The sequence below is a fragment of the Pteropus alecto genome, unplaced genomic scaffold, assembly GCF_000325575.1.
Source record: "Pteropus alecto unplaced genomic scaffold, ASM32557v1 scaffold190, whole genome shotgun sequence".
Classification (NCBI taxonomy): Eukaryota; Metazoa; Chordata; class Mammalia; order Chiroptera; family Pteropodidae; genus Pteropus; species Pteropus alecto.
In genome coordinates this window covers 3478794-3503745 of record NW_006430462.1, presented here as the reverse complement: position 1 = coordinate 3503745, position 24952 = coordinate 3478794, and the positions used below count along the sequence as shown (strand labels likewise).

At 49.6% G+C, this 24952-nt stretch overlaps 3 protein-coding genes across 11 annotated transcripts in view; 1 reads left to right on the top strand and 2 right to left on the bottom strand.

The window, feature by feature from the left end:
* Nucleotides 1-2382, bottom strand: part of EWSR1 (EWS RNA binding protein 1) — a 26238-nt gene extending 23856 nt beyond the window's left edge. For 2 of the 3 annotated variants that reach the window (XM_006904880.3, XM_006904882.3), the window contains exon 1: nucleotides 2042-2377. In XM_006904880.3, the coding sequence (XP_006904942.1) occupies nucleotides 2042-2054 (13 nt within the window). In that variant the 5' untranslated portion in view covers nucleotides 2055-2377. Of the gene's footprint in view, nucleotides 1-2041 lie in introns of all 3 variants that reach the window. The other variant, XM_006904881.3, reaches the window with a different exon arrangement.
* Nucleotides 361-7686, top strand: RHBDD3 (rhomboid domain containing 3). 6 transcript variants are annotated; one of them, XM_025047425.1, is made up of 6 exons: nucleotides 361-1497; nucleotides 4572-4761; nucleotides 5433-5816; nucleotides 6732-6891; nucleotides 6981-7268; nucleotides 7355-7686. In XM_025047425.1, the coding sequence occupies exons 2-6, from the start codon at nucleotides 4614-4616 to the stop codon at nucleotides 7530-7532; spliced, it is 1158 nt and encodes a 385-aa protein (XP_024903193.1). In that variant the 5' UTR covers nucleotides 361-1497; nucleotides 4572-4613; the 3' UTR covers nucleotides 7533-7686. The 6 variants fall into 6 exon arrangements, with proteins under 6 accessions (XP_024903193.1, XP_015446343.1, XP_015446351.1 ...); XM_015590857.2 differs by lacking the exon at nucleotides 361-1497 and adding an exon at nucleotides 2280-2302; XM_006904878.3 differs by lacking the exon at nucleotides 361-1497 and adding an exon at nucleotides 2463-2644.
* Nucleotides 7687-7829: 143 nt separating this feature from the next.
* The window catches only part of EMID1 (EMI domain containing 1), a 41896-nt gene continuing 24773 nt past the window's right edge, over nucleotides 7830-24952 (bottom strand). Inside the window, exons 14-16 of one of the 2 annotated variants that reach the window (XM_015590722.2) lie at nucleotides 19130-19174; nucleotides 14151-14235; nucleotides 7830-9624 (exon numbers count right to left, since the gene is read on the bottom strand). In XM_015590722.2, the coding sequence (XP_015446208.1) occupies nucleotides 9500-9624; nucleotides 14151-14235; nucleotides 19130-19174 (255 nt within the window). In that variant the 3' untranslated portion in view covers nucleotides 7830-9499. The remainder of the gene's footprint in view (nucleotides 9625-14150; nucleotides 14236-19129; nucleotides 19175-24952) is intronic. The other variant, XR_003046559.1, reaches the window with a different exon arrangement.

The window sequence follows — 24952 nt, the reverse complement described above, 5'->3', positions numbered from 1 at the left end:
CAGCAGAGAGGAGGCTGTGATCCAAGTGAGCCTTTAGAGTGCGAGCAGGCAATGTTCTATTTCTTGGTCTGAATGGTAGTTAACTTGGGGGTTTGCATTTTAATTCTCTGTTTAATGGCTATAATGCTGTACTTTAGGTGCTTTTCTATATATGACATATATGAGGAGAAAAACATCTAACATTACCCAAGGTAGTGGCTTTTAGATAATTTAGGGCACTTATCCAAATGGTAAAGATTTAGAGCTTCAGACTACATGCATGAAAGAATGGGGAAATTCTGTGGGAACCATAAAAGCTTTGCTGTAAGGTCAAAAGTTAAGGGCTCAAAAAGCTCTTAAATGATCTAATGTAACTCGTTCATTTTGAAAAGGAAACCAAAGTTCAGATAAGTTACGACTCCCCGAAGATCCCTCAACTGGGCCTACTTCTGTGTCTACATAATTGTAACCCTAATAATAGTACATGGAGGTTAGCAGTAACAGTCTGAGCAAAATAGACAAAAAATGGCCATGTCCAGCCACACACAAATTTCAACATATACATTTTGATTCCTTAAGCTTTAGCAGAGAAGGGAGAGTAGCATTCTCCTTACAAAACTTCGAACACTGCAGGGAAGAAGGTGGAAAGGACTCTGTGGAAACTTTCCCACCAGGGTGTCTTGGGCTGTGGTATTTCAGAGTCCTTTCTCCTAGGGGTACTCTGTACCCTGGCACCAACAGCCAGCATTTATCTGCCTACTTACCACACAGTTGGGGAGAATTCTTCAACTGTCCTTAAACTGAATTCTGGATCCTTTTCAAATTAAGACTAGGAAGGACCCAGAGCTTTGCCTGGCTTTCCTCTTATCCCACTGCCTATAAGGCCTGAAGTAAGGATGTCTAAGAATATACTCCCAGAGAGAAAATGCTCCACCCTACTAATAACCGCAGGTTAGTGCAGGAACAGACTGCAAAGTGCAGGTGATGTTTAGGCCACACTCTTAAACACTCGCTGCAGGAAGGCCCACCCTAGACACTACATTCAAGCTCCCATCCTGGGCTTTCTTTCCAAGTCCACTCCGTGCCTCCTTCCCTGTGTCGTCCACGGAAAAAACAAGCCTGTCGGCTTAACCTAAGCAAATAAACATATGAGACGACTCTTTAAGCATAATTCATATGCTGACTCGGGCCTTTTGTTCCTCCGAGATCAAAGAGGCCAGAAATTTCTTTTCGGAAGAATTTTTGGCCTTGAGATCCGGACTGGTCTTATTATACAACGGATCTTTCTTGGCGTTTGCTGAAAAATGGTCCTGAGAAGAAGCTATTTAATTGCTTTTTAAGGCGAGAAAGAGGTGGGATTAATAACGGTAAAAAGAAGCAGCACGAGAGAACAGCCGATTGGGGTACTCGAGAAGGGGGAGCACATGCCATATAAAACCCGCCGAGGAGGCGGCAGCGAGACGGCACCGGACGCCACATCAGACTGGGCCTTAAGGATAACCGGGCTCCCGCTCACAGGTCAGCACCCTCTGGCTAACAAATCCGCGATGCCTTTATTCCCTTCCCCCCGGGCTTCTCCGTGAGGCAGAGTCGCCTTCCTGCCTGCAAATGGGGGTGGGGAAGAGTTAGAAGAGCAGTGGGCTCGCGGCTTCTCGAGCTGCTGTCGTGCCCGCCCCCCTCAGGTTTCAAGGTGCCGGGCTCGAGGCCTGGTCGAGCGCCCCGCTCCACGCGGGGCCCCAGAGGCCGTAGGCCCCGCCCGCGTGGCGGGAGGCAGGGAGTGCGGGGCCCGACGGCCGCCACACAATGGAGGCCACCGAAGGCCCCGCGCAACCCCGCCGCGGCGAGCCCCTTGCGCAGCGAGGGCGCTGGAAGGTTCCAGAACCGGCCTGCCCAGTGGGGGAGGGGAGGGGAACGTGGACTCTCGAATTTGTAGGGCAGCGGCGGGTACCTCACATCCTCGGAAACCCCACTTCAGTCGTCCCATACACCCCCCAGAGACGAACGAGCCCCGATTTGGGCGGCCTGGCTATCCCTGGCGCGGCCGCGTTTCCACCACACTCACCCGTGGACGCCATTTTCTCGCCTTCCTTCTCGTTCTCGCAACGTCCGTCTCCCTCTCGCTTTCCCTCTAGGCGCCGCACTGCGCAGGCGCGAAACCCGCAACCTCGGGCGTTACCATCGGGCCAGGCTACGGGGGTGAGGGAAGGAGGGGCAAACCATTGCTTTCTCGTCCTACCGCTCTCTACTCTTGTCTTAATTCTTTCTAAAGAGCGCCGGACGTGACGCGCGGGCTAAAGTAGCATCGAAGGGGTGGGAGCGGCCGGTGAGCAAGTCTTGGCATCAAGGCGGAGTAATTCTCCGCACGAGACTAAATTATACGGGATGGTTACGTCCGTTGGCTCTAGGGACCGTCTCTCAAGAGTCTGCCTTGAAGGGAAACGGAGGCCGGCGGGAGGGCTGGGGGAAGGGACCTGGGCCTAGAACAACTGCTGACTAATCGGCGGGCGGCGGGGGAGGGGTTGGCGCGCCGGTGGGTCATTCGGGGTCACGCTCCCGAGCGCGAGCAGAATGGGCTTGGGGCGCTTGGGCCTCAGCGAGAAGTTAGAGCCCCGACGCCCAGCCAAGGGCCTCGCCAGCCTTCCCAGGGCCGGGGGCGCGCTCCGCAGTGAGTACCCCGGGACACGTGGCCCGGGCTGGCGTGGGCGGGGGCCGAGGCAGGTGGGCTGGATGGGAGGCCTCGAACGTAGCACCCGGCCCCGAGAGAGCACCCCCACCCAGTAACGGTCGAGGTTGGGAAGGCCCTTCAATCATCTCTCATACATACCTTTGTTTTAACGGAAGGGGAAACTAAGGCCCAAGTGATTTGGGTACTTCTAAAGCCACAAAACTGAGTCCAACCCACATCCTGGGACCCCCACTCTCTATTACCCGAAAGAATCTTCCCCATCCTTGCCTTCCCATTTTTTCTCTGGCTTCCCAGTAAGGTAGGCAGGGCCTGATGGTGCACAGCCCCATTTTGTAGATGCAAGAGACTGAGGCTGGTAGGGTTTAAGTCCCAGTTCTGTTTGTCCGTGGACAAGTCCACCCTTGCTACGGTACCTGGGGGTGGGGTATAGTTGTGAAGGTGCAGGAGGCGGCCTGCAGTGGGTGCCTTGGCTCCGGGCAAGGGTGGCACCTGTCTGCCTTACTGGTCTCAGCCCAGTCTCACCTAAGTCTTTCAGCGGGATGTGGTGTCAAGCTCGTGTATTTCTGTCAGTGAACACAAAGCACCAGCTCTGTGTGGGGAGCACCTTGGGGAATTTGGGGATGAGTAAGAGGAAGGACACCCGCTTCTCCCAGCTGAGTCCACTTGCCAGGGAGAAAGATAGGCCAAGCTGCTCTCATTAGTTACAATGAGCACTATGATGTGGTCATCCAGAGAAGGGGATGGGGACATTTGAGCTGGGTTTCAAAGGGTGCAAAGGAGTTTGCCTGTTGAAGAGATGGACATTGCAGGAATCTGGCAGGTGGGTTTTGATGCCGTTGATGCCCTTCACAAGGGAGCGGATGAGGCAGCCTTGTCTCTCTGGGATTTTGCTTCCTGCTTTACGAAATCAGTTCAGTGGGACTCCTGAAACCTACAGACCTGGCCAGGAGCGAGGGGGTTCCAGCAGGGCCTGGAGGACAGTCTGGACGTGAGGGGAGACAATGGGGAGAAAAAGCTTTGCCATAAGGGCAAAGAATGGGCACGATTGAAGGCCAGAGCTTGAACCAGCAAGGCTGGAGCAGCTGCCTCCATGTTGAGGCCTCCCCTTGTTGGGCCAGCTGGTGCTTACATCTGCCTCCCATACAATGAGTAGTGGGGTAGGCCCTGCTTTAGCCCATTTCTTTTTCTCATTCTATGAAGAAAGGATTTTCTTAATCCTCATTTTATAGAAGGAGAGGCTCAGAGAATGGAAAGCTTGCCCAGGGATACACAGCAAGAAGTGGATACTGGAAGGGGGATGGGGAGCTAGGGCTAGAAGAGTTGTGCTTAGGCCACCGAGAGGAAGCTATGTCTCAGTCCGGTGTCACTTTGTATGCACTCAGGGTGTGGGATTCCTGTTGCCACTCCTCAAACTCTTCAGCCCCACCCCCTCCCCAATCTGCCTGCCCATTGGCTGGTCTCTACCCCTTGGTCAAGGGCAGCTGAGGCCATCTAAAGCTCTAAGGCTGGGCACAGTGGAGAAGAGAAGGGAGGAAGGTGGCTGGTCTGCAGCCTGAGGGAAGCAGAGGAAAGCTGGAGATGGCCCTGAATTTGCCCTAGGGGGTCTGCACCCCTCTTCGGGAGCCCAAGGCCCCAGTTTAACTTCCCTGGCCCTCTGCCTCCCACCCCAGACTCCTTCAGGGCCCAGGGTCCTTTTAGCCTGGCCCCTCCCCATCACACATAGGAAGGTGGACTGGTAAGATGGCTAAGCACGTGGTTAGGGTCTGAGCTCCTCTATGGCCAGGTTGCTGAGCCTACCTTTCCAGCCTCAATTCCTGCTCTGTAAAATGGAGCTGTTGGTAGGGTAGTTGAAAGAAAGATAAAAGCTTCAATAATAACTGTTGTTACTGTTTTCCTTTCCCCCTAGCATACAGCCCCAGGACTACCCTTGACCACCTTCAGCCAGACTATGTGTGGCAGAGGACCCCCTGGCCTACTCTCCCCAGCGCTGCCTCTTGCCTCCTCAGTCCTGATGCTGCTAATGAGCAGCCTATGGCTGGTGGGGGCCGGCCCCAGCCTTGCCCTGGTCCCAGAGCTGCTGCTGGACCCCTTTCAGGGTGAGGGCTGGCCACATGGGCTGTGGAAAAAAGCAAGAGACTTGCTGTAAGGGCCTGAGACCAGCTGGTAGGAGTGGTGTGCCTCCTGTAGTGGCCAGGTAGGGATAGGGACCCAATGCCCCTGGGAAGGTCAGCCTTGGATGGGAGCATTCTCAGCTCTTCCACAGCCAAGGAGGGCAGAGGAGCCAGCAGAGGGGTGGGAGCCTGTGAGTAAGACTTCAGACGGCTTCCCTTTCTGGTAGCTTTCCCTTGAAATAAGAACTAAGGCTTTCAGCTAAGCATAAGAATGGGGAGGAGATGCTGGGGGTTCTAGGAGTGGTCCCAGCTGGGTTCCTGTTTCCCAGTAATAATAGCGGCTTCCATTTACATTTGAGGAACCCAAGTGATGCTCACAGAGGTTAAATGACTCATCCATACTTGGTTTTTCTTGGGAAGACTGAGTGGTGGGTCCAGCTTGTTGTTTAATCCAGCCCAGTAGTAGCCACAGTGTTTGGAAGCCCACGGTCCCCTCCATGAGCAATTGCTGGCAGTGGGCAGACTTTGGCTCCTAGGAAGGGGAGGCTGGCTTAGTGGGTACCCTTGGCAGGGCATAATTCCCTACCTGACACACCTGGGACAGCCTTGGGGGTAGAGGCCACTAACCTGGCACATAAGCCCCTTCTTTCTCCTAGCACACCGGCTGCTGACCCATGTTCTGGGCCACACGGCCCTACCAAGTCTGCTCCTGAGTCTGCTGCTCCTGCCTGCACTGGGCTGGCAGCAGGAGTGCCACCTAGGCACACTGCGGTTCCTGCATGCCTCCATTCTGCTTGCCCTGGCTGCTGGGTTAATGGCCATGATGTTGGCAGGCCTCGGGGTGTCCAGTGCCGCTGGTGGCTGTGGATACATGCCTGTCCACTTGGCCATGTTGGCAGGGCAGGGTTACCACCGTAGATGGCCCCATGGAACACTGCCACCGTGGCTGTTGTCATGGCTGCTGCTCGCCTTGACACCGCTGCTCAGCTCTGAGCCACCCTTTCTGCAACTCTTCTGCGGCCTCCTTGCTGGCCTGGCCTGTATCCTTTGGCTGGGCCCTGGGCCTGTGTGGATGTGTGGGTTCTGTGGCTGGGCCCCCAGGGTGCTTGGGAAGGAGGTGGCACAAGGTGGTCAGGCCCAACAATGCCAGAAAGCTGTGCACACACATTCCAGGAGCATCTCCATGTTCCCCTCTAGCCAGGTTCTGGGTTGGGGCCCGGGGACTCGGGGCCAGGTGGAGGTGCCAATTACAATTTAAAAGGGAGTCCAGGAGGGCCGAGGTGGCCCAAGGAGGCACCTAACCTGGACTTCCCCAGTGGAGGTGGCATCTGAGACATGCAGGATGGGGGGTTCAGGTGAAGAGAAGTGAAAAAGGAGAGTGGCTGGGCAGAGGGCGCAGAAAGTGCAAAGGCCAGGGGTGAGAGTGGGCTGGCGTGCTCTGGGCACTGAAAGGGGGAACCATCTGTGGCTGGTGGTGTGTGTGCATTAAACATAGACTTTTGCTCCAAAGATGCTTAGTGTCTGTTGAGAAAAGCTGTGATTGGAGAGAACAGTGGGCTTAGGCAGACCCCCTGTAGTTTAGGAGTGGGGAGCATGTTGCCCTGGCTGAGGGCAATAAGGGGTGTGTCACTGGGCCCAGGGATGTCACAGACTTGATCAGGTAGATGGGACTCTGGGAACAGAATGAGGCAGGGGATGGCTGAAACGGGATAAGACAGGTTTTTGGGGTGAGGCACATCTGGTTTCACCTCTTACAGGCTGAGTAGCTTCAGGCAGGTCCCTTTTCCTCTCAGAACTTCCACTGCTGACCGGGGTGACAACATACCTTGCAGGGTTATAGTGAGGAGACATGAGGGAATGTCCATCATCCACGTGGCACGGCCTGGCATACAGTGTGGGCTCACCGTGGCTGGTTTTGGTTTTCCTTGACCAGCTGCCCTGCCCTGGGCAGACAGACGCAGCTGGGGCCTTCCGGTGGCTGGAGCTCTCTGAGAGGCGGCTGCAGGCACTGCAGGAGGGTGTCTTGTGCAGGGCCCTGGCAGAGTGCTGGCCACTCAGGCTCCTTCCCACCCCAGGCAGCATGCCTGAGCTGCCTGTCACTCATCCTGGAGTGAGGTGAGGGTGATGCTGAGGACACCAGACCTGGTGGTAGAAGCTGTGGCAGTGGCTGGCAGTCAGGCCCTCTTCTGCTTTTGCCCTTCCAGGCTCTCCACCCCTGGACCTCTTTACATGGCCTCCCATAGTCTCTGGTCCCACAGTGAAGACTCAGCCCCATTCCCACCAGGACTGGGGCCTGTGCAGCCGACCTGGGAGGGCTCCTCAGAGGTGGGCTTGGCCTGGGCTGAGCCCAGCTTCCCCCCAGGGACCCCACTGTGGGTAGCCCTGGATGAACAGATGCTACAGGAGGGAATCCAGGCCTCACTTCTTGAGGGGCCAGCCCAGGATCCTGAGAGCCCACTATGGTTGCCTAAGTCCTCTGTCTCCTCTCTGCGGTAAGGCAGGGTGGGCAGGGGTGGGATCTCTGGGTGTGGGGGCTGAAGGTGACCCTGACACTCCTTCTGTCCTCTCCATCCCACAGGCTGCAGCAGCTGGAGCGCATGGGCTTCCCCACAGAGCAGGCGGTGGTGGCACTGGCAGCCACAGGCCGTGTGGAGGGCGCTGTATCACTGCTGGTCGGTGGAGAGGTGGGCACTGAAGCCTTGGTGACTCAGGGGAGGGGTGGGCCTGCCCATCCCGAGGGCCCTGGGCCCCCCTAGCACACACAGGCAGGCCCTCAGGTGATAAGAGGCCTGGCCTATGGGTCGGTAGTCTGAGTCCCAGCCCTGTGTGCTGAGTACAGGGGGTGCAGGAAAGCCCCCTCCAGCATCCTGCCTTGCTACTGTTTAGAATAAAAATCAGTTTACTTTTCAATTGGACCTCCTTGGGCTCAGCAATTGTGTCTGACTCTTCTGTGTTGGCATGGGTGGGGGGCCAGGGAGGTAAATGAATGAACAGTGAATGAAAAGCAGATTGTAGGAGAGCAGCTCCCTGATATACAGAGAGGCAGTGTTACTGTTCCTGCACCATGCAGCCTCTTCCTCCAGGAAGCTCTGTCTTCCACCTTGGGCCTCTGCTGGGCTGGACCCACTGCCCAGGAACATTCTTCATCACTTGTTTCCCAGCTAGTTTTCACCCATCCTCAGGTCTCAGCCATCAGAGATCAGACTGCAGTCCAGGAAACCTTCCCTGATTCCCCAGGAATACCATCCGTTCACTGCCCACAGGCCCCAGTGACCCTGAGGGACGGGCCATTTCAGTCAGTCTCCTAGGCCTGGCCCTGAGCAGGCTCAGTGGCTGGTGGCTGTGCACTGCTGGACCCCGTGGGCAGGCAGCAATGGGTGGAGGTGTGGTGGGGGAGAAGCTTCCTCAGCTTTGAAGCAGCAGCTCCTCCCTCCTGGCCCCTTTCAGTCCTTGCCCCTTCCCAGAGAGGAGAGGTGTGTAGACAGATCTAAGAAGGCAGAGAGTGGGGCATGGGTGTGAGTTGCTGATGGGCCCGGGGTAGAGGTAAGGCAGAGGGTCATCTGGGAAGTTGAACTTTGAGGGGCAGAGCAGGGGGCTTTATATCCTGGAGCAGCTTACATTCTAGTCACCTGGAGACTGACCCTGTTATTGGTCACCAGCTAGGGTCCAGAAACGGACCGGGAAGCCTGAGGGGCACACCACCAGTCTTATTTCCTCATGTGAGAAAACAGGCTCAGGGGAAGCTGCAGGTCACCCAGTCTAGAAGATGCTCTGAGGTCTCTGCAGCTCCTTGCTCCCCTAGCACAGCCATTGTTGGACACCTGGGTTGGGGGTGGGTGGTGGTGGACTGAGCCTGTGCTCTGCCTCCATGTCCCAGGTGATGGCCAATAGAGCCTGGTCCCCTCAGCCCTATGAGGCCAGCCTCAGACCTGCTTTGCAGGTGGGCAATGGAGGCCACTGAGAAGAGGGCCCTGTTCCTGTCCCACTGTCCCCCGTCTGAGCACACACTGAGACCAGGCTGGGGGAAATTCAGGCTGAGGGCCTTTATTGGCTGGTAGACACCTCCCTCCTGGTGTCTGTCACAAGCTTTGTGGGAGCAGGTGGCCCATCCCTCTCCATGCCCGGACTCCCCACCTGGGACATGGGAGGGGCTGGGGGCTCGGGACAGAACTGAGGCAAGGAGCTCCCAAAGTCCTGTAAGACCAGGCAGCTTGACCTCAAGGTTGAGAACTCAGCACCGAAAAACAAGGAGAGGAGCACAGGTGGGCTCCTCTGAGTTTTGATGGGGAAGAAGGGAGGTGAGACTGCCCTCCCTCATCATCCCTGCATGTGCCCAGGGCTGGGCAGAACCCCAGCTCCCTCAGTGCCTGCAGGCATGGATACCTGGGCAGCTGATGGGAAGACAGAAACTGCAAACCTGCCATCCCCTCCCCATAGGCCTGCATCACCCCATTTCACAGAGGGAAACAGGCCCAGGACCCAGAGCAAGGCCTCACCTCTCACCTGGGCCACCTCTCCCTCAGGCCTCAGTCCCTGCTCAGCCTCATGAATCAGATGTGCATAGGGTACCAGGACCTAGACTTCCTCCCTCAAAGGCCTAGGTGGCAAAAAGGACCCTGAAGACATTAATAAATATGGACAGGCGGTCCCTGGAGGCAGCTGGTTTAGTCCAAGCTGGGAAGAGAAGCCTGGCCCGGCCCACCCGGAGGGGCTGCCTCTGCCCTCAGCCTCTCTCGTTGCGGCTCCTGGGGGCCACGATCCGGTAGTTGGTTGCGTGTCCTCCCCTCTTGCCCCGCAGGAGGCTGGGGGTACCCGTGCCGGCAGGGCCTGCCCCTGACCCCTCTGGTTCTGCCGGAGGGAAGGAGAGAGGCTGGGTTAGTCAAGTCTATGTGAGGAACCCACCTCCCTTCGGCCCTCTGGGGGGGGGTGGGGGAACTGGGCACTCTGCCAGGTGCACTCTGCCCTGGCATCTGGGAGGCAAAGCTGTGGGAAAGAAGGGGGTCTGCAAGTTGGTTAGTGTCCCCCCGACCCAAGAGGGAGTAATCAGCCCCCAACCCAAAGAGAGCACTGAGGACCTCTATTTGATTTTCTGTCCTGTGCAGATAAATGAACCCACCAAGTTCCTGAAATGTTTAATGTGTAGTGAATGCTCCATAAAAGTATAGTTCCTTTTTTCTTTTCTACATTTTGGGGTGGAAGTGTGCCCCGAATCATCTCCATTTCAAAGCTGGGTAAAGTAAGGCCAGGGAACATTCACTTCCTCTCTCCTCGGATTAGGCTACCTGTGGTGGGGAAGGGTTTAAGAAGGCCAAGCTCTGCCATTAACCTACTCTGTAGCTTTGGGCAAATTGGACCCGTCAGGGCCTCAGCTGTCTCATCTCTAAAACCAGGGGGACAGTTCCATATATACCCTGAGGTCCTAGCCAAGTACTATAATTATTGAAGTCAGTTCCAATTTGGCTATGGTGAGATATGCTCCAGCCTAGTAATGAGCTGTCCCCCAAGAGTGAAACTGAACAATTGGCATTCTTGCCATCTAAAAAACTCCTACACATCCTTCAAAACCCAGAGTAGGACCTACCTCCTCCAGGAAGCCTTCTGTGACTATCACCTCAATCCCTCTCAAAGTTAAATGAGCAGGTCGGAAGGATGGGCTGTTTTGCCAGGGGAAGAACAATGCTCAGGGAAGAGAGCCCCAGGATGGAGGACTTAGCTAAGCCTCCAAAGCCCTGTTCACAGGACAGACATTTGGCCTCTGGTGACCACCAGCTTCCCATTGAAGGTACTGCCAGGAAAGTGCCTATATCCTTGTAATCATAACTGTTCAGCACCCTGACACTGTGTGCCCCAGTCTTCCATGCACCTCTGGGCTGAGATTTGGGAACCCAGGGGGCAAATATGCATATGTGGTCAGAGTCAAAGGTCATTTCATGCCCCAAATCAGGGAGCATAGGAGGAAGGGTAGCACAGAGCTTAGGCTCCAACATCGGCTAGGGCCAAGTCTTGGCCCCACCATGTCCCAGTTATGTGGCCTTGGGCAAGTCACAGACTTTTGAGCCTCATCTGAAATGTGGATTTAACATTCCTGTTGTCACACTCTTGCAGTGTTTAACATGACTAGGAGTAGGAAGTGGTTTTCACCGTACATGCTGGACTGTGGTCACTAGGTTGGTCTGCTTTCGACCCAGGTCTCTGGCAGTTCTGGGCACTGTGAGTCTATCACAAGGTGGTGTTGTGACATGATCAAATTCAGGGCCTTGGTTTCCTCCAGGCCCCACTCAGTGCCTTGTGGAACAGAGGTGTCAGCGAACCTTTGCTGATGGAGTCAAAAGAGCCAGTGCTTTAGAGGACAGACCTAGATTAGACCCTTGGCCTTACCACTACTGTCCCTATGACCCTGGGGAAGTCACATGAGCCCTTGGAACCTGTTCATCTGTGAAATGGGCATGGTATCGCCCACCTAGCCAGCTTGTTGTAAGGTCTGGAAATGATCATTGGAAATGCCCCAGTCTGAGGTGGGCTGGATGTGTGACAGCTGTTACTATTATCATCATCGTTGATTATAACCTAAACGTGCCCATCTGGGTTTTTAGTCATTACCTCCTGTGTATGATGGCCAATGGGGAAGATTCCATCTCTTACTCTGCTCCCCTCCTCCCACATCACCCCTTCCAGGCCCACAACCAGAGTTGGCTCGTGGGACCTCTGTCCCAGGCTCACGGCCACAGAGAGTGGGCATGGGCTTTCCCAGGTGACCGGCACTTCCTCCCTGGGCTGCTGGTGACAGAGCTGGCTGAGGAAGGACAGGGTATAGATCCAAAGCCGCAATGTGTTTCTTTTGGCTCCTGCCTCAATCCTCTTGAGAGAGGTGGGGGACAACTCTAAAGGTACTGAGAACCTGGGATTAGGTCCTTGGTCCCCACTCTGTGAGAGGAAAGGAGATCTGGGAGATGGTCAGTGATGTTTCTAGAAGTTAGAGAAGCCACGTGGTATGGTAAGAGGAGCTTTGGAAGCAGACCACATACACACCTTCCAATCTCCAGGCCTTTCTCATGTAGGGCTCTGTGAGGGTTGCCCTTCCCACCGTCTCCTGCTGGCTCACTAGTAGAGACCTTCCATGACCTAACACAAGTGTCCTTCTTTAAGGAAGCTGTCTCCATCTCCCACCCCCAACCCCTCAGTGAGAAGTGACTGCTCCTCACTCACATCTTTGGTGTTCCTGTACCCCGTGGTCCTCATCTCTATAGATTCTGAGGATCTCCTATTGCTCGACAGGCAGCTCCCCAAGGCAAGTACCTTTGGGATCTGCCTCAATGCCTGCCCAGACTTGGCATTCAGTAGGTGCCCCCTACAGTTTTGCTGAATGAAGGAGGTTTGGCTCTAACTTTAATCCTCCTTCCTGCTTGGGGCCTCAGTTCCCCATCTGTAAAAGAGATCCGAGGTTGGAGATGATATCTGAGACCTGTGTGCTCCGATGCACTGGAACTGGATTGTGAGATGGGGCTTCTGGAGGTGGGAGAAGGGTGGCTGTTGGAGCCTCTTAGCAGGCCTTGAGGGCAGCCAATCCCTGCCTCTCTCCAAGGCCAGCCACAAGCTCGTTTAATGGGGAGAGACTTCCTTAACCCTACCTTAACAAGCCAGGCACTTGGTGTCTAACCTTTTGTGCCTCCCTGACCTGCCTTTGAGGATCTTCTCAAATTGGGCCCTGCCAGATCCTCTAGCCTCAGCATTTACCCCTCAGCATTCTCATAGAACAATCCTTCTAGGCTCTCTGGCCTCCTAGATTTTGTCCATGCTGTTCCTCTGCCTGTTTACTCACTCCTTCTCCTTGCCCTTAAGAACTCCACTTAGCCAATACCTCCTCCAGGAAGCGCGTGCGCACGTGGGCGCGCGCGCGCACACACACACACCCCCTCCCCCCCACACACCCACCATAGCCTGGGTCCGGGGCACTTCTGTGCTTTTATGGTTGCCTATACTTATTCCATCTTGTTTTTCCTCACCTTGGGTTTAACAGCCAGTTCCACGGCTTCCTCCTACACCCCCACACCCTAAGCTCCATGAGAATAGGACTATGTCTGTCTTGCTGTGTTGGAGCCTATGCCAGCAAGATGCCTGGCACAGAACTGATGCTCATTCACTCACGAACTAGTTACCAGAGCCTTCTCTGTGCCAGGTACCATCTACTAACTGGATGGAAGGACTAAAGAATGAGTGTCTGCTGGCCTGGGTCCAGGATTGGGAGTTGCCTTCTGTGACCCCAGGCCCTTCCCAGGCCTTTCCTGAAAGGGGCTGCCCCTGCCTGCCCACCCTGCCGTTACCTGGCCAGATGATGGCTTCCAGCAGGGTGACCCGTCTGGCCAGGAGCTCCAGCTGAGCCTGCTGCTGCAGGAAGCTCTGTAAGCTAGGAGCCTGATGGGAGATCGAGAAGAGCAGACGGTGCGAGTCCGGCCTCCAAGGGCTGGGCCGGGGAGCCAAGGGTGGGGTGTACGGGCCAGGCTCCAGCCGGCTTCAGGGCAGGAGCCTGGGTGTGAGACTCTACTGAGACCTTGGTCTCCCCTTCTAAGTGGGGACAGGGCTTGCCTGGCTCAAGTGACCAGATGGGTGGAGGATTGGTGAGTGAATGCCTGGGGTGAGGGTATGCCTGGGGTGAGGGTCTGGCTCTCTCAGGCCCCTAAAGGAACCCGCAGGACAGTTTAGGAGTACCAGAGGGGGAACTGAAACTGTCAGGGGGATATCTGGGGCCGGGAGGGCCCACCCTGTGAGAGCCTCTGGGGCTTATATGGGCAAGGTAGGATTCAGAATTGGTGGTGGTATATTACCCAGAGTCCCTTGGGGCCTAAGCTTGGCTCTGTCACCCACAGTCCCCTGCACTTCTGGAATCTAGTTCCATGACCTATTGTCCTGTGGGCCTCTTCTCTAGAGCTGAAGCCTAATTGAAGTCTGGAGCCATTACCCATAATCCTCCAGTGGGCCTGGGCTCTGACTTTATTACCCACAATCCCCTGCACTATTGCAGTCTGGCTCTATTACCCAAAATCCCCTGCTGGTCTGGAGTTTGGATTCATTGCCTATAATTCCTTCCAAACTCGAAATCTGTCACCTTTGGTTCCTGAAAACCATATTACCCACAATGCCTGGAGGCCCAGGTCTGACCACAGAGGTGGGGCCCAGGTTTCTAGGGCTCCATTTCACCTGTGGAGGAGGGACCAGCCATTGAGGGATGGGTTGTCTTGGCCTCTCAGGTCCCCACCTGCCTGGGGTAGGCACCTTCTCCAGCCTCATGACGGCCCAGGCGGCTCCACTCTGGAGTGCCTGGGGAAGGCTGGCGGGCAGGGGCTGGGCTGTCTGTCCGTCTGTCTGTCTCTACTCACCATAGAGCCCAATCATTGTTTCCAAGATTAAAACCCTCTCAGCTAAAATCTTCAAAGCCTCGCGTAGTTGGTGCAACCCCTCCCCCTGCGGAGGAAAGAGACAGATGCAGCCGTGAAGGGGGCAGGGGAGGGGGCCCTGCAAAGCCTGTTGGTGGCCCATGCCCCACCCTGGACATGCACTGCAGCCCATACCACCTGCCACAGCCCAGGGCCCATGGACAGCCGGGACAAGACCAGGAGAGGACAGGAGGGGGACAAGGCAGGCAGAAGCGGCCCCCTCGGTAAGTCCTGATGGATCCCAGCTGGCTTCTTTCTTCTCCCCACATCGTTGCAAATCCTGCTGCACTAGGGGCCAAGGGACACCAGTCCTTAGGAGCAGCACTACTGTCTCAGAGCCTGCCATGGAACCTGCCACATAGTGTTCCCTGGAGGTTGCCACAGAGCCCCGCCTCCCATTTCTCTTTACAGACACCAGTTGTTCTCACATCACCTGTGTGATTCCTGCCACATCCGTGGACCATCTGTACTCCTGTTTACTTAATATTCTTTAAACCGACACACTTTTTGCCTTAAATACTACATTAATCTCACCCTAATTAACTCCATTAGCGGGATAAGGCTACTTACTGATATCCTTTCTATTCACATCAAAATGAATGCATATAAGTAAAATTAGAATATGTTTGAGTGGCATCGCTGTTGGAAAGCTATGTTTAAAATGCTGGCAAAGCTGAGGCTCGGGCCCTAGTGCTCCCTTCCCAGCCTTTCTCACTTTGGGCTCTGACTACACCAGGTCCTAGAGTCCGGCCCTCAGCCACACCCTCTCATCTAAGCGGCATCTCTAGGGCCCAAGCCCAGGGATGTGGCAGTGGGCCCACAAAGCCACCTTCCCCAAGCCTCCTTGATCTGGGACTCCCCACTCTCAAACAATGCCAGGTGCTGCCTGGGGGTCATGCTGGAGACCACCAGCTGGCACTCACCTTCACTTGCTCCCAACCTGTCTATCCTTTCCTTTCCCAGCATAAGGTCCATGGCTTTGCCCAAATTCTACACTCCCTCATTCCTTCTTCTTTTCTGGTCCAGACTTAAGCTATTTCTGGGATGTAGATATCTTAATTCCGACAGAGCACCAGGACAGCAAATCTCTGTCTCGGTATGGAGTAAGTGAAGGGATGACATATACTATACATATTGCTACAATTATAATCCATCACTTTAAAGTAGCTGTTCCCCTCCCTCACCCCCAAATACCTAACAACTGAGAGACCTCCCAACATGTCCATGAACCTGCTGTGGCCTCGCTCTGACTGTCTGTTATGATCTTGGTGTCCTGTTCACATCACATGGATTGGGCTACCCTCAGACCACTGACTGGCCATTGCAGCCTAGGGGTTACAGGGTCACCATAGGCTGAACATCAAAGTAATCCCTCTTCAAGTATTACAGGAGGAGAATCTAAAAATGGATGACCTTCAAAAATTATGTTAAGCCACTCCTGACATGGACAGTGGGACAAGCTGACATCATGAGCCTCCTGAGGAGATGCAGTAAGAGGGTACCACATCCCCTGTAAGTGCTCCTGCAAAGAGTATTTAACCTGCATCTCATCACCAGGAAACAATCAGGCAAACCTAGATGGTGGAACATTTATAAAAAGGCAAAGTCAAGAGATAGAAGAAAAGGGCAGGGGGCCTGTTCTAGATTAAAATAGACTAGAGACGTGACAACCAAATGTAATGTATCAATCTTGATTAGATGTTTTTTAAAAAACAGCTATAAAACGCATTCTTTGGACAACTGGTAAAATTTGTATATGTTAGGTATGAAATGGCATCATTTCATTAAACTAATGTCACCTTTCAAAGTGTGACAATGGTATTGTGACTCTTGGGGAGAATGTCTATGGTCTTTTGAGATACACACTAATGTGCTGGGGGAGATGTAGATGAGGTTTCCAACTTACTTTCAAATAGATTAGAAAAAAAAAGTCTGTAAATATGTAAAGAAAGAGCAAATGTGGCAAAATACTAATTGGTATAGAGGAAGGGTAGGATGTTCATTGTATCAATTTTTCTGCATATTTTGAAAATTTTCAAAATAAAAATCTTGAGGAAAAATGTAAAAAAAGATTCTGCTATTTGGATCCCTCCCCAGATGGATGGCCTGCTTTGTATTGATGACGCCCCAGTCCCTTCCCAGCCTGGCCTGAGTATCCAGGGCCTGTTGGACACCCCCAGCAGGCCATAAAATAGACATCTTCCATTCTCCATGGACAGACCTCAGCAGGCCTGTTTCTCCTGGCTCTCCTTTACTATTGCGTTTCCTTTAACTTCTCGTTCCCCCCTCACAGCCAAACTGGCACGTAAATGTCTCTTAGCTCCAGTGACATCTGTCCACCCTCATTGTCCCCCCCTCCCAGTTCCAGCCCCCACAGTCTCTTGCCAGGATGACCATGACAGCCTAGTCTCTTTATGCTTCTCCCATCCATTCTCCACATGGCAATAGAGGAATCTTCCGCAAATAATCTGACCACATCATTTCCCTGTTCATAACTATTTCAATGACTCCCCACTGCCATAGAACAAAGTTCAAATTCCTCAATATGGCCTCCTAAGTCCTGAAAGCCTCTTTGACTTCCGTCTCACCCCTTCCGTATCACACTCTGCCAGTCCAGGTATTTGCACATGATGTTCCTGCTCCTCTGCCTGAACACCCTTTGCCTGGTTAATGCATTTTTTAAGCTTCAACACAAGGATGCGAAATCCTCCCCCATCACAGTTGAGCTCCTCCTGTCCTGTCATTGCTGGTTACTAGTCTGTTCGTCCCTCAGCCTACTGGGACTACCCTGAGGGTGGTGACTGTGTCCAAATTGTATCTATGTCCACAGTGTTTAGCCTGGGGTCTGGCACCCACCAAAGAGGTGCTTGGGGGAATGTTAACTGATTCTCCAGGTCCTGGGAACTGAAAAACCTGGGCTTCAGTTCCAGCTCTGCCAACAGTTCGATCTGCAGAGTTGGACCTCAATTTTTCCTGTCTGAATAAGGAGTCAGAGCTTTGGTCTGCATGGGCTGACTCAGCCTAGTCACTCCTGGGCAATGCTTGCAGTGCATGTCCATGACCACTGGGTGACACTGCTGAGCCACAGCCAGGCCAGTGGCTCTCAAAGTTTTGCTAAGTGGAGTTGCTAGGTAGAATGTGTATAGGAGCCCTAGGGGAACTCATTCTCACCTGCCCCCAACAGAACTATACCCCCAGCCCTCAAAGCCTCATGCAGCCCCCAGTCCAACAGGCCCCCTCCCAGGCAGGCAGCAAGCAGGGGCTGAAGTACGGGTAGGTGAGGGGGAGGCAGACGGGCAGGGGCCCTGCTACCTCTTGGGGGCCCCTCCCATAGGTCATCCTGAATTCGAGGCCTGGTCTGGGATAGTTCTGGCATCTGTTCTCCTGCCAGGATTCCCATGTAGGGATGTGGCTGCCCAGTCTAATTCAGACTTCACTTCACTCTCCCACCTGTCCTGGGCTGCATAGAAAATGTGCTGGGAGAGGCCAGTAAAGGGGCTGAGCAAGGGCAGAGGGCTGGGCTCAGAGGGGACTACCTGAACCCCAGGCCTGCTTGTGCACATACTGGCAGAACGCTAAGAGGCTCTGGAGACACCAGGGGGACTGGAGTGGGAGTGAGGAACTGAGAGAGGCTTGTCAGAAAGGTAGCAGGGCCCCAGAAGTCATGGAAAGACATGGGGGAGGGCTCGTGCAGGGTGGGGGAGCTCCCACGGCTGTATCCATCACTGACCCCATAATCAGGAGCAGAGAGGGCAAGGCAGGCGCTGGGTGCTTCCTGCATCCTCATTAACTAGTACCTGCCAGGAAGTAGGACATCCCAGCCAGACTGCACCAGGGAGAGGAGAGGGGGTTGGAGGAGAGGCATAATGCCAGCCTCCAAAAGAGCTTCTTCTATAGGGGTATCTGCCCTGTTCACCCTGTCCGTTTTCCAAATATCCCTTATGTCAGTGATGGTTTCCAGGTCCCTGCATCATGGGGCTTTTGGTCTTCCTCCAATGTGTTTCTTGGGTGGATAGAGTTCTAGGTCCTGAAATTCATTCACCGCAACTATTACCAATAATTGTGAAGGTTTCTAGGATCCCACATGTGGTTTCTAGGTCCCCTTTCTCATTTACTCTATGTCTCCTTATATATGACAGTTTCTAGGCCTTCCTTTCCATTCTTCATGGGCTTCCTTTGTGTATGGTGGTTTCTAGATCCCTTAATATCATTTTCCATTGTTCTCCTATAAGTTTTCAGGTCTTTCCTCCCACTCCTCATGGGTCTCCTGTGTATGCGATAGTGTCTAGGACCTCATGTTAATTCCCGGTCTTTGCGTATAGCGGAGTCTAGGTACTCAAACCTCATTTACCGTGTACATGACAGTTTCCAGGCCTCTCCTCCCATGCTTCATGTATTTCTTATGTGTATGGTAGTATCTAGATCCCCTGTCCCTTTTATCACAGGCTTCTGTGTACCTCAGCAGTTCTATGCCTCCCTCCATGGCTTTCTTAAGACCCCCTATCCCATTCTTCTGTGTGGATATTGTTTTCATGCTTCCCTTCCTTCTGTAGACAGGGGAGCAGGAACTATCTCCTGCTGGAAGAGGGCTATGGAGGCAGGGGATGCAGTCTGGACTGGGTTAGCCCAAACTGCCCAGGAGGAACAGGCAGGGTCACTCTGGCCCAGAAAGGCCACGGAGGGAAGGCGGAGACAGGGACAAAGACAGAGACAGAGAGCGTTGGGTCTGTTGATAAGGCTGGCCCTGCCTTGTTGGGGAGACAGGATTGGGGAAGGGGTTAGGGCTGAGAACTGTCAAAGTCCTTCCCTGGGAGGCCAGGTGGTGATGAGGTTTTGGCTGGGGTGCCCCTACTCCAAAATAATCTCCTGAGTGCCCAGGGCAGGAGGAAACAGTAGGAGGTCAGTGTTGGGCTGGAGCTTACCCAGTGGCTTTTCTCACCAGGGTCTCCTTTGGGGCCAGGTTCTCCCTGCAATGAGAGGGAGAGCAATGGAAGTAATGAGAGAGGAAAGGAGAGGAGGAAGGAGGAAGGGACAAAAGGAAAAAGAGAGAAACATCTTGAGAGAGGCTGAGAGATTGAGAGAGGCAGAGACAGAGAGTAGCTTGTATTGGACTAACACTAGATAAAAAGCAAAAACACAACTGTTTGAAGGCAATGAAAAGTGATAAAGAGCAGCCAGAAACTGGAGGATATTTGACCTCTGAAAGAAGGAAACTGTACTGGGTAAAATCCATATATTTATAGCTTTTCCTCTGAGAGTTATACCCTAGTCCCCTCAGCCTAACAAATAGCTCAAGCAGAAAGCTTTAGTTTTATTGGCCTGAGGAATCTGAGGATGGAGTCAAGACTGCCAAAGAAGGAGGAAATTGAGGGGAAATACTGGAAATCAGGGAGCCGTGGTAGGGGAGTAAAATCTGGATAAATACTCTCCTTTAATCTTTGAATAGTTTATGAACTGCCCATCCTGAAGTTCCAAAGCTGAGTCTAACCCATAGCCTAGACTTAAAATCAACACTCTTTAGAGGAAGATAACAGATTCCTTCACTTTATAACAGATTCTCTTCACTATATTATCTGTATTGTCCATGTATGCAATAAAAATATTAGACATATGAAGAAACAAGAACATGTGACCCATACTGAAGAGAAAAATCAGTCAGTAGAAATAGATCCATAGCCAACCCAGATGTTGAAATGAGCAGACACAGAGTTTAAAATATTTATAATAAATACATTAAATAATTGATATAATAGGTAATGAGATGGGCAATTTCAGTAGAGATATGAAAACTGTAAAAAAGAACCAAATGGAAATCCTGGAAAGGAAAATGATAATATTTAAAATTATCAATTCATTAGCTGGGATTAACAGAAGTTTGGCTATAACAGAAGAATCAATTAACTTAAAGACAAATCAATACAATAATTCAAATTGAAGCATAGAGAGAAGAAAGATTAAAAAAAATAAACAGAACCTCAATGACTCATGGGAAAATATTAAGTATAACTGGAAATGCAGAAGGGAGAAGAGAGCACAGGAACAGAAAAAAATGTTTAAAGAAATGTTAACTAATTTTTCCCTTCAACTTTGATTTAAAAACAAAACAAAACAGATTTCTAGTTTTTGGTCTAGCACATAAAGAGCTTAGAAGTCATCATTTTTTCCTAACAATAAGTAAAAAGCTGAACAAACTGAAAAATCAACAGCACTTATTAAAGCCATCAAAGAAGTGAGGTCACAGGGCAAACCACTGCCTCCCCACCCCACCACCCCAACAAATTACAGAGACAGAGAGGAAGAATTTACTGGAGCTGAAACCTCCCTGGGAACCACTGCCAGGTAAGAAAACCTATAATTAAACTTAATTGACAAATTACTGGGGCTCAGTGTGGGCAACTCTTGAGAGTTAAACATTTCAGGAGGATCCAGTTTTGGGCAGAAGTGGTTGAGCCCCTCCCACACTTGCTTATGTATGAGTGAAATAACTGACAGCACTTCTACAAAGAGTGGGAGGAAAGAATTGGGAATACTTTGTTATTGTAATGTATTTGCACTAACCATGAAGTAGTATAGTGTTATCTGAAGGTAGACTTGGATTAGTTATAAATTTACATTGCAAACTCTGGGAAAACCACACAAAAAAGTAAAAAAAAAAAAATAATTGATATGCTATGAAAGGAGAGAAAATGGAATCATATGAAATGTTCAATGAAAACCACAAAAGGCAGAAAAAGTGTGGAAGACAAACAGAGGAACAAAAGACAAGGGCGACAAATAGAAAACAGTAATAAATATGGTCGGTATTAATCCAGCTCTATCAATAATCACTTTAAACATCAATAATCTAAATATATCAATTAAAAGACAGAATTGTCACAATAGCTAAAAAGACAAGACCCAGCTATATGCTGTCTACAAGAAACCACTTTAAGTATAAGACACAGGTAGATTAAAAGCAAATGGAGAGAAAAAGATATACCATACTAACACTAATCAAAAGAAAATGAGAGGTGTGGCTCCACAGTGTAGTGGTTAGCACGTCTGCTTTACACGCAGAAGGTCCTGGGTTCACGCCCCAGGTAGAGCCATGGACCATACCCCGGGTGTGCCAGGGGTGCCAGGCTCCAGGGGCGCCAGGCCCCGGGTGTGCACATTGAGTGTGTGGCGGGGGAGACGCCCCGCCTTCAGAAATCCAGTTCTTAAAAGGGAGACGGCAACATCCATAGGTCAGGAGTGGAAGTAGGGGGAGGGGAATTAAAGAGAGAAGAAAAAAAAAAAGAAAACGAGAGTAGTTATATCAATTTCAGACAGAGCAGACTTCAGAGCAAGGAAAGTCACCAGGAACAAAGAGGGATGATATATAATGATAAATGAATCGGTACTCCATGAAGACATAACAATCTTTAACATGTACATGCCTAACAACAGAGAATCAAAATATATGAGATCAAAACTGATAGAACTACAAGGAAAAATAGATAAATCGACTATTATAGTTGGAGATTTTAACACCATCTGTAAGAAAAGGGCAGATTCAGCAAGCAGAAAATCAGTAAGGACATAGCTGAACTCAACAATACCATCAATCAACTAGATATAATTGACATCTATAGACCACTCGGTCCAACAATAGCAAATTACATATTCTTCTCAAGCTCATGTGAAACATTCAAGTTAGATCACATTCTGGTCCATAAAATATACCTCAACAAATTTAAAAGAATAGAAATCATAAAATGTTTGTTCTCAGACCACAATAGAATTAAACTAGAAATCAGTAACGGAGAGAGAACTGAAAAATCTCCAAATACTTGGAGATTAAACAACACATTTCTAAATAAAACATGAGTCAAAGAAGAAATCTCACGAGAAATTTTAAAATATTTTGAACTAAATGAAAATAAAACTTATCAAAATTTGTGGAATGCAGTGAAAGCAGTGCTTAGCGGTAAATTTTATAGCACTGAACATATATGTTAGAAAGGAAGAATGATCTAAAACCTATAATGTAAGCTTCCACTTTAAGAAAGCAGTTAAAGAGCAAATTAAACCCCAATTAAGCAAAAGAAAAGAGATAATAAAAATTAGAGTAGAAATCAATGAAACTGAAAACAGAAAATCAACAAAACCAAAAGCTAGTTCTTTAAAAATATCAATAAAATTGACAAGCCCCTAGCCAGGATAATTAATAAAAAGAAGAAAAGATACAAATTACTAATATCAGAAATGAAAGAGGGGACTTCACTGTAGATCCCTTGAACATCAAAAAGATAATAAAGGAATATTATGAACAACTCTGCTCACAAATTTGATAACCTAAATCAAATAGATCATTCCTTGAAAGACACAATCTGTCAAAACTTTCACAATAAGAAATAGACTATCTGAATAGGCCTATACCTATTAAAGAAATTGGATCAATAATTAATAACCTTTCAAAAGAGAGAACACCAGGTCCAGATGGGTTCACTGCTGAATTCTACCAAACATTTAAGGAAGAAATTATACCAATTCTCTAAAACCTCTTTGAGAGGATAAAAGCAGAGAGACTACTTTCTAACTTAAACTATTACTAAAACTAGACAAAGACATTAAAAACTACAGACCAATATCTCTCATGAACATACGTAAAAATCTTCAACAAATAGCAAATCAAATCCAACGATATATAGAAAGAGTTATACACCATAACGAGTGGCATTTATTGCAGGTATGCAAGTCTGGTTCAATATTTGAAAATCAATTAATGTAATCTGTCACCTCAACAGGTTGAAGAAGATCACATGATCATATTAATAGATGCAGAAAAAGCACCTGACGAAATCCAACAATACCCATTCATGATAAAAATTCAGCAAACTAGGAATAGAGGGAGAACTTCCTTAACTTGATAAAGAACATCTACAAAAGATATACTTCTAACACCATATTTAATGATGAAAAACTAAAAGCTTTCCTGCTAAAATCAAAGACAAGGTAAGCATATCCCCTCTCACTAATGCTTTTTGATATCATACTGGAAGTCCTAGCTAATGCAATAAGACAAGAAAAGGAAACAAAAAGTATACAGGAAGAAATAAAATGATCTTTGTTTACTGATAACATGATCATCTATGTAGAAAATCTGAACGAATCAACGAAGAAACTCTTAGAACAAATAAACAATTATAGCAAGGCTGAAGGATACAAAGTCAATCACTTTCCTATATACCATCAATGAACAAGTGGAATTGGAAATTCAAAACGCATTACCATTTACATTACCACCCCCTAAAATGAAATACTTAGGTATAAATCTGACAAAATATGTACAAAATCTATACAAAACTGATGAAAGAGATCAAAAAAGAACCAAAAAATGGAGAGATATTCCATGTTCATGGATCAGAAGACTCAGCACTGTCAAGATGTCAGTTTTCCCAACTTGATCTATAGATTCAATACAATTCCAATCAAAATCCCAGCAAGTTGTTTTGTGGATATTGATTAATCGTAAAGTTTATGTGGAGAGGCAAAATACCCAGAATAGCAAACTCAATAGGGAAGAAGAACAAAGGTAGAGAACTGACACATACTCAACTTCAAGACTTTCTATAAAGCTACAGTAATCAAGACAATGTGGTATGGGCAAAAGAATAGACAAATAGATCAATAGAACAATATAGAGAGCCCAGAAATAGACCCACATAAATACAGTCAACTGATCAAATGAGCAAAGGCAAAACAAAGACAACCTTCTCCACAAATGATGCTGGAATAAATGGACAGCTACTTGAAAAAAAATATGGATCTAGACGCAGATCTCACATCCTTCACAAAAATTAATTCAAAACAGATCACAGACCTAAATGTAAAGTACAAAACTATAAAACGCCTAGAAGAAAACATAGGAGAAAACTGAGATGACCTTGTATACGACAATGACATTTTTAGATATAACACCAACGGCATAATCTATGAAAGAAATCATTGATAACTTGGATTTTATTTAAATTAAAAACTTTTGCTCTTCAAAAGACAATATTGAGAGAAGGAGAAGACAAGCCACAGACTGGGAGAAAATATTTGCAAAAGACACATCTGATAAAGGACTATCATCCAAAATATACAAAGAACTCTTAAAACTCAACATTAAGAAAACAACCCAATTAAAAAAGCTTTTGCACAGCAAAGAAAGCCATCAATAAAATGAAAAGGCAATCTATGGAATGGGAGAAAATATTTGCAAACCACATATCCAATAAGGGGTTAATATCTAAAATATTTAAGGAATTCATAGAACTCACTAGCAAAAAGACCCTAATAACCCAATTCAAAAATGGGCAAAAGACCCAAACAGACATGTTTCTGAAGAATAAAAATGACCTGTAGATATATGAAAAGATGCTCACCATCACTAACCATCAGGGAATACAAATCAAAACCACAGTGAGAAATCACTTCACACCTGTTAGGATGTCTACTATCAAAACAACAAGAGATAACAGATGCTGGTAGGCAGTGAAGCAAAGTGAACACAAAGTGAACACTTGTACACTGTTAGTGGGAATATAAACTTGTACAGCCATTATAGAAAATGGTAGAGAGGTTCCTCAAGAAATTAAAAATAGAACTACCATATAATCCAGCAATCCTACTTCTGGGTATATATCCAAAGAAAATGAAATCACTCTCTTGAAGAGATATCTGTACTCCCATGTTCATTACAGCATTATTTACAACAGCCAAGAATGGAAACAACTTAA